The sequence below is a fragment of the Mytilus edulis genome, chromosome 13 (genome assembly GCF_963676685.1).
Source record: "Mytilus edulis chromosome 13, xbMytEdul2.2, whole genome shotgun sequence".
NCBI lineage: Eukaryota > Metazoa > Mollusca > Bivalvia > Mytilida > Mytilidae > Mytilus > Mytilus edulis.
In genome coordinates, this window is record NC_092356.1 from 36,162,262 (window position 1) to 36,176,036 (window position 13,775).

The 13,775-nt window shown below is 31.7% G+C and overlaps 1 protein-coding gene across 1 annotated transcript; it reads right to left on the reverse strand.

The window, feature by feature from the left end:
- Positions 1–2,283: 2,283 nt before the first annotated feature.
- LOC139502065 (uncharacterized) lies at positions 2,284–10,752 on the reverse strand. The gene is made up of 5 exons (XM_071291391.1): positions 10,474–10,752; positions 9,043–9,126; positions 6,501–6,593; positions 3,699–3,777; positions 2,284–2,637 (listed from the first exon to the last, which is right to left on the reverse strand). The coding sequence occupies exons 1-5, from the start codon at positions 10,745–10,747 to the stop codon at positions 2,382–2,384; spliced, it is 786 nt and encodes a 261-aa protein (XP_071147492.1). The 5' UTR covers positions 10,748–10,752; the 3' UTR covers positions 2,284–2,381.
- Positions 10,753–13,775: the final 3,023 nt, after the last annotated feature.

A 13,775-nucleotide genomic window follows, 5' to 3' on the forward strand; every position in this document is an offset into this window, starting at 1 on the left:
TATATATATATATTATAATTATATACGGAAATAGCTTGCTAACACACTTTGAAAAAAAAATATTTTACACATACATTAATTTGTTTACATAAAGGAGACTTTAGTTAGATACCCGTAGCATATATTGGTCGATTACTATATCGTATTGCAACACCAACACTTACTTATTACAGCAGCACACATTGATTGATAGCATAAATGCATGTTGTGTTATTAGTATACCACCGTATAACTTGAACCTACTAACACTTAAATATTTTTACACATTGACATTGTTTATTCATACAAAATTCATATACTTTTGGACTTTGAATTTTTCTTCTTTTTTTTTTTTTTTGGTCACCTACATATTGACCTTTTCACACTTAAACATTTTATTTTGTTCATTGAACATTAGCATCACTTGGTAATTGATTGTTTAGATGAGAGTAAAAAATAAAGAAAAATATTGGAATAGTTAACTTTAATCTTTCTATGTACACAGTACTATTATAGATATTTTACTACTAATATCATTATAACAGAAAGATGTTTTTTTTAATTATATTTCTACGCACGTTTATCAAAAGAATCGTGTAATTGAAAGACATTGCTGATATCTAGTTTTCTTTCACTTTGAATTTCCAAAATAGTCGTTAAAAACATATTATTTATCTCACCTCCTATACATTTCTAAGAATATGATTGGTTAAAAGCGTCCACGTCGAGACCGTGTATATTTCATATTAGGTTAGAAGAGAGGCGGCGCTTTTTTAAGTACACGGTTGGTAGTGTGGTGTCCCTTTAAAAAAACAACATGGTACTGAGAAAATAATATAAAGCTTTCAACAGACAAAGAAATTAATGATCAAGATTAAAACACATGTATAGCAAACAAGCTGTTATTGTTGGTCTCTATTTTTGTATGATCAATAGAAGTAGTTTTTTAATGCTAACGGTATTGAAGACTTGCTCATTTTAATAAGTCACTAGTCAAAATATCACACGTTCAGATAGTCAGTAAGATAAATTCGATATATAGAGTTCTAGTGAAGTAATACGGTACATATGTTGTCAGTAAATTCCATAAGGGGATTCGAGCTTCGCTCTCACCCCATATGGAATTTACTGACCCCATATATACCGTAATGCTCACTAACACGCTAGGTAACTAATATTACTTTCTAGGGAAAAGAAAATATGAACGGATAACAATTCGTCTCTACGCCACTAAAGAGTAAATAATGCAGTTAACAAAATCAGCACCCTCTTTCCAACTTTAATGTTACGTAAGAAAAATTTTCTCAACAAAAACATTTTTTGTGACAAAACTAATAAATTCTGAATGAATAAAGGCAGCAGTAGTATACAGCTGTTCAAAAGTCATAAATGGATTGAGAGAAAACAATTCCGGGTAACAAGCTAAAATTGAGGTAAACATATCAACTATAAGAGGAAAGCAACGAAACAACAGAAACACTGAAGTGCAATAAAATAACAAAACGACTATGCACCACACATAGAAAGGAACTATAATATAACAACTACCATTTTCGTGACTTGGTACAGGACAATTTAAGAAAAATGATGGATTGAACCTGGTTTTGCGGCTGGCAAAACTTCGCACCTTTACGGTAATGTTAAATATACACTAAAACGATAACACTACATTACAGTACTACAGTACAAATAAATGCAAGAACACTAAGGACAGAGATATACACAAATATTCATTACAATAGGACATTGTGACATACTAATAGTTATCAAAGGTACCAGTTACAATTGTATACACCATACGTGCGTTTCGTGTACACAAGACTCACAAGTGACGCTCAGATCAAGAAAGTAAAAATAGCCAATCAAGTTCAAAGTTGAAGACCCGTAATGACCCAAAATTTAAAAACGTTGTGCCGAATACGGCTAAGGATATTTATGCCTGGGATAAGACAATCCTTAGTACAATAATTCTTACTTTGCAAACAGTAAATTTATAAAAAAAAACGTTAATGAAATAATAGATTAGTATATGTTTCTTGTCATGTCACACTCTAAATGTATATTATGAATGTTCGTAGAGTAGTTTTCTACAAGATATACTAGACGTTACAGACAGAAAACACCAGGGTGTTAAAAGATATTAAAAAAAGTTTTAAAAATCATAAAAACACTGCAAATCAACATTAACCTCTAGAACAAGACCAAAGGTTATATGGAAGAGTGAACATTTAATTCAACATCAGCGACTTCATCTGTCGTGTGAAAATGAATGTACTTACTTTTCAAATAATATTCATATAAACCTTATTGTTTCAACGCAAGTCATTTATTTATTACAAACTTCGTGTAAAGGTTGAATTAGCAAATCATTACAATCGTTGTTTCTAGATACTTCATTGGAGTCACTGTGTCCCTTTTGTTGCTCTTGGAGTTCTATAATTCACATCTTCATACATGTTTCCAACTGCTTCATCGTATGAAGGAAGAGCATAGCTACTATCGCTAGCTATAACGACTCTGTCCGGCATTGTTTGACTGTATCCTGGATTTGAAACTGAAATCTGGTAGGCTCTTGGGTTTTGAAAGCTGTGATCATAATCATTAGTCAACCGATTGCTGCAAGGCGTAGGAATTGATCTTTGCCCAGGCCTGTTCCTTCTAAAGAGTTAATACAATAAACCTATATTTGACAACTCTGTAAATTGCAAGTAGTCTGTTATAACAATTATTAATACAAATTTGATAATCATAACTAAACCTTGCACCCTAATGAACGTTATACAATAATATTTTGATAATTGAGAAGCTTAATATTTCCTTAACAATACAATGTGATTAAAACGTTTAGCTGACTTTTCAGAGTTATGTCTCTGTAGTGTTAGGTCCAACCCTAACTTCTTAGTTTTGTTTGACAATCAGAATATTACGTGAGAAGAAATAGTATTGACACATAACAATTCCAAACCTGACATTGTTAATTCTTGTTTTTCTCAGCCTTTAGTTTTAAATCGACATGTTCTAGGCTTTATAAATTATACTTCAGTTTGTCGTCGTCGTCTTTTCCATGCCTTTGAGAGTTTTTCTCGCCTTAACGGACTTAAAAGTTCCCTTTGTTATCTTCCATATCTTTTTGATTATGATTATAAACTTTATATGACACAAATGTAACGTTAATCCTATACATGTAGCCCCTGTATTTTATTTTACGAACATGTTTGTTTTATAACGTTGCTCATAAATTAATCATGCGCGTCAGCTACATCATGATTTCGAATAATTGTATATAACCAAGAAAAATAGATTTGAAAATTTATGTCAACGTAAAAAACGTGAAGTTTTAAGTCATCTATTTATTTCATTGTCTGTGTTGTTTAACAGTCTGTCTGTATTGAAATGCGAATATATTAATTGTATGTATACCAATTTCTAATGTCCGTTTCCATCTTCCCACCAAAGTGCATGTCATAAACAACACGGTCTGTGGCACATGCTTAGCTAGAACTGGTAATCATTCAGCAAACATATTTCGGTACCGATTTGTTTGTTTGTTTGTTTGTTTGTTTGTTGGATTGTTATTTTTTTCTTTTTGCGCTTTCAGAAAAATATAATTTCTGAGATTATGATGTCTTCCTCCTTGTCAAACTAGTTTTATGCCTCCCTTTTAACCAAAAAAAATCATAAAAACATTAATTCAAAAAAATGCGAGCTAATATACTTACCTGGATTTAAGAATGCAAATCAAAGCAATGGTGGATATAATCGATGTCATGCCTAAAGCTGTCCCTAGTCCAATTTTCACTGAAAAATATATATAAAACTTTCAAATTAAAGTGGCCATAGTCATCCGATGACAATATAAGCGATGTAAACATAAATATAACTATAAATAGATTAAGGAAACTCGTACTGTTCGATATTTCTAGGTCTATTTAATCTGATATCAGAGATGAAAAATAAATGTTTATCATCGTTTTTACCTTATAAGAATTATTTTTGGTGGATCGTATCAGTCAATCAAATTATTTACCTTTGGTTCACTTTCAATGTTGACGTTCTTTTTCCTTCAATATCTTTACACATACAATTCACGTGTTATATATCTCAAGCTAGGGGATTAAATTGAAGTTCACATGAATACGGATTCAATGAGGTCGACTTATTCACTTGCAAGTGAATAATTCATAATCAATAGGTTTTTTTTTGCTTATTATGACAACATTGGACCATACTGGTTGTTAAAAACGAATTACTATTTCACTATTTGCATTTCAATAATGATTGAGAAAAATATTATATATCAGATTTTTTTTATATATCTTGTAGCTAGTGCCCCTTTAACTAAATCAGTTATCAGTATATTGTGGTGTGATCGAAATGAATTAAATACAATAACAAACTTCGACTGATTGGATTCGTGATGTTATACAGATGACAATAATTGATTTCCCAGGGCCCGGTTGTTCAAAAGGCCGGATAAAGTTATCCACTGGATAAGCTTGTCCACTGGATAAGCTTGTCCACTGGATAAATGTTTATCCAGTGGATTACTATCCAGTGGTTAAATTTTGTTGTTCAAAACCTGGTTAAGGATTGGTTAGTTATCCACTGGACAAAATATTATCCAGTGGACAAGTCCCATAATTCTTAGTACTTCCTGTAACATTTGCAAAATGGAACCAGAAAAGGGGAAAAGAGCTGCAAATTTTACAGAGGCAGAAAAGGTCTTCCTTACGGAGCTGGTGGAAAGAAACATAAAAATAATCAATTCTAAATTCACAAGCACAATTACCAATCAAAGAAAACAACAGGTATGGGAAGACATTGCCAAGCAATTGAATTCCAGGGGTGGGGCCCAGAGAACTGCCAACTAAATCAAGCAAAAGTGGAGGAAGTCGTGTGGGGCAGCAAGGAAGGAAGCAGCAAAGGACAAGGCCCATGCAAGGACGACTGGTGGTGGACCTCCAGCCAAGGCAAAAGACCCTGTAACACAGAAAATTTTGGAACTGCATCAGGGGGCACCAAACCTTTTTGAGATTGATGGTGGTCTCGAAATAGGGATGCCACTGCCACTAGAGACAATCAACAACCCTTTTGGATTAAATGGTAATACTATATACAATATTTTCACACTGGTTTAAAAACACAAATGTTCATGTAATGACTACTATAAACGGCCGTGAATGTGTCGTCTGCTTCTGAGCGGCCATTTTTAAATCTTAAATGTTGATATGCTTTTAATCTAAATTGTTTTAACACTAGAAACGGCGTTTTTCTTAAATCATAAAATGTGAAGCCATATGCACAATGATGCATTCTCAATAAGTTTTACATGGTATTTGACCAAAATATACATTTATGTATTATATACGCATACGCATGTTTATAAATTTCGTAATGTGTACACCTTCACTTCATTCAGTGGTGCCTGTTGTACCTTATCATTTACCGGTTGCCCTGTGTCTGCATTTTCTTCATCTTTCACTTTCAAAACTTCGGTTTTGTTTTGTTTTTACAAGTGTCCTTGACCATTTGACAGAAAAATATTTTTGACATTCCGTGTTCATGTGTTTTAAATCAACACTTCGTATAGATCTCCCTTCCCATTGCTGGCATTAGGTTTTGTGCTAGAACTAGATTGTACTTTGTCAAAAAAAAATTAACATACAGTTAGAAGCATCGTGATTTTTTTCTAATAAATAACAGACTGTATATGAATAACAAAGAATATAGAGAAATGGAAAATAGAATGTAGGATCGAAGTACCCCAATTGGGACCTTCAATGTGCATACCATTATATAACTACTGCGCATGTCTCACCTACTTTCGAGTGAATTTACCATCTTGTATACAACCCCTTAATTCTGTTTTATCCAATAATAAATAAAGGGTTGTATCAGAGACAGTAAATTAACGTCAAACTAGGTTAAATTGTATTTAATCAATACACCAATTGGGGGGTCTTCCCAATAAGTGCCTGTGTTTGTAAAAGTTGGATTTATAAGTTTGAGTGTTTTTCAGTTTTTTTGTTGCGTTAGGCAGCAACCATTTGATTTTCGGGGGGGGGAGGGGGGGGCTATGGATTTTTTTTGGGGAAAAAATTGTTTCCAGTTTTTGGAGAAAAAATAATTTGTTTTTGATTATGAGAAAAAAAAATTGCTTGTTCACCCTCAGCTGCCACTATATGTAATGCTAAAATTAAAAGAAAAAAATTGTTTTCGACTTGTCGCGAAAGAAGATGTATGATATACAATTGTTTATGTAATATTGGTATGCATTAAGCGTGCATATGATTTGTTGAAAGGGTGATTTCATTATTTTAATATCCTTCCTATTCACTAGTATACAGAAAAGGATAATAATGTAGGCTATTTTTTAACTTCTATTTGCTTTAATTGCAGAATAAATTTAACGGCAGTAAAAATGTCAAATATTACAAATTTCTAATAACCTTATTAGTGAAAATACTATTTACTTATAGCAATGTATGTATTTTGCATCTATCAAATAAATGTTAACATACATAATTTGTTGCTTTGGCTTTCGTTGTCATCGTCGTCGCCGTCATCGTCATTATCATCTTTTTTATGATGCAAATGAGTTGTTGATTTATTAGCTAAAAATAAAATATATATCATTTTAAAAAATTTCAATTAGTGATAAGGTTTGAGAAATTAAGTTATCAACTATTTGAAAATAAATCTTCACGGATTCAGGATCTTCTCGCTGTGTGGAAGGCCCATTGGTGACCTTCGGCTGTTTTCTGCTCTTTGGTCGGGTTGTTGTCTCTTTAAAACGTTCCTTATCTCCATTCTTAATTCTAACTTAACACAAATGAGTATCAAGATACATTTGTAAACCTGTTTTATGCCGACATGTCACTTTTATACGCATAAAATTGAGAATGGAAATGGGGAATGTGTCAAAGAGACAACAACCCGCCCAAATAAAAAACAACAGCAGAGGGTCACCAACAGGTCTTCAATGTAGCAAGAAATTCCCGCACCCGGAGGCGTCCTTCAGCTGGCCCCTAAACAAATATATACTAGTCCAGTGATAATGAACGCCATACTAATTTCCAAATTGTACACAAGAAACTAAAATTAAAATAATACAAGACTAACAAAGGCCAGAGGCTCCTGACTTGGGACAGGCGCAAAAATGCGGCGGGGTTAAACATGTTTGGGAGATCTCAACCCTCCCCCTATACCTCTAACCAATGTAGTAAAGTAAACGCATAACAATACGCACATTAAAATTCAGTTCTAGAGAAATCCGAGTCTGATGTCAGAAGATGTAACCAAAGAAAATAAACAAAATGACAATATTTCGAATTAATATACGTTTGCCAAAAACAATCATCAACAATATTCCTAGTTATAAAACATTTATTTAGAACAATGAGATGGCGCAAACAATATTAGTTTTATGGAAAATTAGCGATTAGTACGTTCACTGCCGAAAATTTTGAAAGCAATGTACACAAAATATTTAAACACATGGACACCATTTCAGCTATAAACAATACTTCACATTTATTTTAGAACAACCTGCTTGTGATAGTCCAATTCAATGTTATTCACATAAAATATAAAGCATGATCGAACCTAAAAACAGACTTATATTTGAAAGCTTGTTTGTGCCCTAGTAGCGTACTATGAAATTCTGATGTCATTTCAATTGTGCATGACAAAATGTTATTGTGTAATAAAATATGTTATTGTGCAACACAAGATGCTATTGTGCAATACAAAATGCAGGAAAAAATTGTCGAGAATAGTGAAAAAAACAAATTGTTCGCCGTGATGCTACTTTAAAATAAAAAGTAGCTTCAGATGAACAGGACTAGTCAATCCCCAAATGTCCTTCTTCAAAACAAATCATCTCCTCGACCTTATTCCCTAGAAAATCAAATAGTCGTCCCCTTGTATTCTGTCTTTTATGAGACCAGTCGATATACGCTGCTTTCGTAGCAGTTTTTGACGTATACAGCATTTGGATATATCTCTATGTACTACGTTTCAAATTGAGTTTTACAAACAATATCTATTGATATACATACGATTCTTTGTAGGTGCACTGCAATATTTAATGATAAACATACGATAATGTGAAGATGTACCACAATATATAGACAATAATAGTGTATTGACTTGCCATACCAACGATATAAGGAATAGGCTTAGAAACGAGGAAATGCGAGGCTGTCCCGAGCTATTTCCCCGTTTCTTTCCGAATCCTTATATCGTTGTATGTCAAGCCAATGCTCTATTATTGTCTTTATACTGCAATCTAAAAAAAAACATTTTCAATTGTTGTTTCATGCGTTAAGGTTATTCATTTGATTTAAATATTAGAGGAAATTGCCTTCACAAAGGCCTCATATCATGTTCGCGGAAAAGTATACAACACAATGCAATGTACATTTACCTGTTGATACCCACACTCGATGGTGAACGAAATTGTTTGAGTATGGACTAAAATTTCAACCATAACCATAAAACATAATGATTTATAGGTTTCAAACAAAAAATATTAACAAATGAAATATGTTTTTCCAATAATTGCAAAAGAAACAAGGTTGAGTCGTTCCATGCATCGTTGTATGCATTTTAAACAAGAATAGGTTGAAGAGGTCGTATGAATAATTAAATATTATTTCGGCAACTTCTTTTTAAATATTCACGAGAAAAAGTGATATCGGGTCAGTGACTGTATATGACATAGAAATATACAGTCAACGCATTTTGACTGCTCAAATAGAACGAGTGCAGTATAAAAAATGGTATGTGTACGATTCTGTGTAGATGTAAATTTGTACTTCAACATATAATGATATACATATTATTCTGTGTAGAATTATTACAATATTTGATGATATCCGTACAATTCTGTGTAGATGTACATTTGTACTACAATATATAATGATATACATACTATCCTGTGTAGATGTTCCACAATATCTAATGATAAGCATACGATTCTGTTAAGTTTTATTTTTGTACTACAATATATAATGATATACATACTATTCTGTTTAGATGTTCATCTGATAATATACATACGAACTTTTGTAGATGTAGTTGATGGTTCTCTATTGCCGTAGCTTTTTATCAGTGGATAAGGAACAACTGATTCATATCTTGGATCTAAAAATATATTTAATGTTTGCATTGTTAATTAAACTTAAAGTAAAATATGGAATGTGTCTTCATGTACATGAAACTAACTTAGGAAAATATGATTAGTGATCAATTTTGAAAATTGAAAGTCATTGTTATAATAACCTTACATTTGCGATAAAATGCGGATCTTTGGAGTTTTATCCAAATTCTAAGGGCTTCAAATGAACTTATTAAAGTTAACTGAATTCTGATTTATTGACATAAAATGATAAATGAATGATACATTTCAAATAAGCAAGTATATTGTGATAGTGGTCTTTGTTAGATTACTCTATGATATAATAGTTTTACACAAGTTCATTGCACGTTGAAGAACTAAAAGGAAGTGAAATGATCTTCTATTGTTGTTCTTCATTAAAAAGTCTCAATGAGAGGCCTTGAACATATTGCAACATCTTTCAAGGAACTTCAAGTTCGTGTTTAGATTCAAGTTTGGCTGTATTTACTTTTTAATATTTCATATCTGAATTTTAAACCTATGCATTTAGAGATTAAACATCAACATTTAAAACTCAATGATGAAAATAAATATTTTATTCCTTTAAAAAATATTAGCTGTTTACAGTTATATAACAATATACTTAAAAATAACATGTTTCAATATGTATTGTTTATATACAATAGGATATGTGGTTGCCAATGAGACAACTATCTATAAATGGCGAAAAAAAGAGTTAAATGGTGTTAAAATCAATTCGGAAGCTGCAAATAACGTTAACAAACTATAAGTGGCATCACGGCGCAAAAATGAGGGAATCGCATAAACTCTACTTTTTGTGAAGTTTAGATATCCTGTTTAAAGATTGGAGATTTTCATCGTCCTTTTTTATGTTGATATCAAGGAAAAGAAGGACGGAATTTTGAAACTTAACAATCAAAACAAATATTGTCTTTGTCTACTGGAACAATAACATATTTGTCATCAAGAGAGAATGGCTGTTACAACCTCGGGATTTTCAAAGGTGTCAGAGACACGTCAACTGTTCGTACATTGTAGATTTGAATTCGCTTCTGAATGCAGCTTTGTACGTTGAGGTGTCATTCAAATAAACTTTTGCTTCATCTTGTTTTACATATTTTCATACATGTTCCTCGACCGCATTTATCACCATGTTAAAATCTGTTAATGTATGTAATTAAATTAGGATGTATACAAACTACGAATTTTGTTTTTTTTTATAAACATGTAAACTATTTGAAACTGTATGGCTTTTGTTCTATGGAACATAAGTGTCTATCACTTTCGGTAATATGTTTTTGAATAATATCTATCAACTAACAATATGTATGAATCCATAATTTAAAACAAACCTATGCATTTATAGTATATTGTAGCATACAAAGGTTCTGACCAACATGGATTGTAGTCCATGACCACTGTACACGTATCTTTCCACATGCACTGGTCCTGTAGGTGTTTGTATGAAATTGTGGATTTGCAATCATTGCTTGTGTGAGTCCGTCCTGTACAAAAGATCGGATTAAAAGGCTTCCAGCCATAATCATTCCACCATAAATCGTACAATATGTTCGTTATACCAATAGACCGTTTGTACGGACATGTTATGACCACTTCGTTTTGCATGCATACATCTTCTATAAACAGAAATGTAAGTTTGTGTAAGAATTTAAAATGATTTTGCACAATAATCATTGATAGTTTGACAATCCTTACAATTATATGTCTACATCAGATTGTTCATGAAACATCTTTTTTATATTAATAACACCCTTTTATTTGATACATGCAATGTTGAAATTTTCAAATGCAAACTTAAAAATTTCCAGTTTACGAGGTGCGCAAGTTGTATTCAAAAAGAAGTTTAAAATTAATTTGAATTTAATTTAACATTTAATCTTGACAATGACTGTTTTAGCTATATAATTTAATTTTTTTTGTTTTGGTGCCCTAGGATGATTTTGGTGGTTTCGCTTCAAACACAATTGTTCGCCTTTTTAACATTTTTGAATTCCAGCGTTACTAATAAGTCTTTTGTAAACGAAATGCGCGTCTGGCGTAAATACAAAATGTAATCCTGGTATCTATGATGACTATATTTATCGAATAGATCAGTCAAAGAACGATAAACAAACCATGTCATAAAAAAACAAGACGATCATCAAAAACAATTTTCTACTTTTAGACAAGAAACACACCCACAAAAGTGAATATAAGACAATGGAAAAGAAGGGGACATATATTTTGTGTTTTATTTTGTGTGTTTGTTTATTGCTTCTGGTATATTTCGTTTGTCGTTTAAATCAATCCATGACACCAAAAAATGACTAGCAACTCTAGGTCAACATACGCAAATTATTACAGATTAATTGAGTGGGCAAAAATGAGCGTTTCAACCCTTTACCTTGTTTTGGAACTCAAACTTTTTTTTGCATTTTTTGTTCATAGCGAAAATTAAACAAATATCAACAGATCTTATGATTCGAATGTTATTTATTACACCAGTTTTAGTTTCCAAAAATTTTCAATTACATTTACCAGATTAACTGTATCATTTGTATTAATTGTAATGAACGGATGTGCATTTCGACAATTAATGAATCTTTGGTGATGGCTGCAGCATACATATTTGATCATCCAAAACCTATTAATAAGGACAAAATGTAAAGTAAAACCCGGGGTTATGCATTTCTTAATCTTAACATGATCCAGTAGTTTTGAAACAGTAAAACGTTGAACAAAAGATACGTATAAATTATATGTTAATAAAGAAGAAAATAAGCTATTGCTTACTGTGTACTTGAAACACTTTGAGCAAATAGAATAATAAATAACACATTTATATTTTTTCCCACCATTTTGATTTCGTTACGTTTATCTACGTAAGTTTTCTTTATGTGTTTATTTGCACAAAAATCAATATACTGTTAATCATTTCCGTTTGTAAACTGATAAGCGTGATTTAGGGCATTCAAAGGTAGATACCTACTGGTATATTACAGTAAATACATGTGTAAAACATTATCTATTTTAGAAATTGACGATGGAGGAAATATTCATATCCATTTTTTGGCATTTTACATATCAATAAGTTTCAAACAAGCAGTCATATTCAAGCAGTTATAGCAAACAGGTATATTCAAACATCTATTTAGTTTGCACGGAATGTCAACTTAGAAACCATTCAAAATTAAATTCGAATATAGCTGAAATATATTTCTGAAAGCTGCTCTAAACCAAACATCATAAAAATGCAGTATTTAGTAACTTCAATTTACACATAGCACGGCACCTGTTAGTGTGAAATATGACCTTAGACCTAAACAACATGTTCAAATAAAATTGAGAATGGAAATGGGGAATATGTCAAAGAGACAACAACCCGACCAAGAACAGACAACAGCAGAAGGTCACCAACAGGTCTTCAATGCAGCGAAAAATTCCCGCATCCTGAGTCGTCCTTCAGCTGGCCCCTAAACAATCATATATACTTGTTCAGTGATAATGAACGCCATACTAAACTCCAAATTGTACACAAGAGACTGAAATTAAAAATAATACAAGACTAACAAAGGTCAGAGGCTTCTGACTTGGGATTGGCGCGAAAATGCGGCGTGGTTAAACTTGTTTACAATGTATGAGATCTCAACCCTCCCCCTTTACCTCTAGCCAATGTAGAAAAGTAATGTATACTTTACTTGAAAGGATGCTTGGTACTTATACCATAATAGGGTTTGCATTTTAAGTAAGCTTTCACTTTCAGCGAACTACGTTTTATAAATATTGAGTGTTGTTTATGTATACCTAAGTTTTTTTGTTTTTGTTTTTATTTTCTTATCATGTTTTTTTATTATTATTATTATTATTATTATTATTATTATTATTATTATTATTATTATTATTATTATTATTATTATTATTATTATTATGCTTTTAGTTTGAAGTCGTTGAAAGAGTCGTATATACTTTTCTATTTATATTCTCAAATGTACGTTATGAAACGAGGAATATTTTATGTTAAACTAATCTTTAAAGGCTGATGGATAAAATGATTTTTTTTTCAATTTTTCGTTTGTATGACAGTTTGCTGTCAAATGTATACACGACAATAAATATTACTCCCTATTCTTGAGGGATACTTTTCACAACATAACTTTGGGAAAGCAAGAGATACAAATTTTCCCTTTTTATAAATAATGCCATTCATTTCAAGTTATTAAACATTGTTAAGATTCTTTGTACTATTTATATATAATTTTCTGCAGCTTTATTCTGCAATGCAAATTTTCAAATATTCGACTTTGAACGTTAATGATGAAGTAAATACAGCAAAGAGCTTTGGACGACACAATAAATTTATAACGTGTTGTTTTCATTATTGTTTACTGACAATGAACGAACAGTGGTAGAGAAAACACGAAGTTGAAGAATAACAACTAAGAAACCCGCAAAAACGAGAGGTAAATGATATCAAATATATATTCCTGTGCTGAACATAAGCAGTGATTTTGATAAAGATGGAAACAAAACTTTGCGACAAAGAAGACATGTCAGCTTCACGATTTTGACATTTTACATTTCTGAGCAGCAACATATCAGCAGCGCCTGCATATATAGTATATATCTCCAAGTTGATACACTATTCAAAAGCTTG

Bases quoted from the DNA above. Each gene is read 5' to 3' on its own strand.
- LOC139502065 (XM_071291391.1), bottom strand. From the start codon at position 10,747: ATGCAAAACGAAGTGGTCATAACATGTCCGTACAAACGGTCTATTGGT. The intron at 6,594-9,042 runs GTATGTATATTA...TTTTATTTTTAG, and splicing joins AACTACATCTACAAAAGTTC to CTAATAAATCAACAACTCAT. The intron at 3,778-6,500 runs GTATGTTAACAT...TATATTTTTCAG, and splicing joins AAGCCAAAGCAACAAATTAT to TGAAAATTGGACTAGGGACA.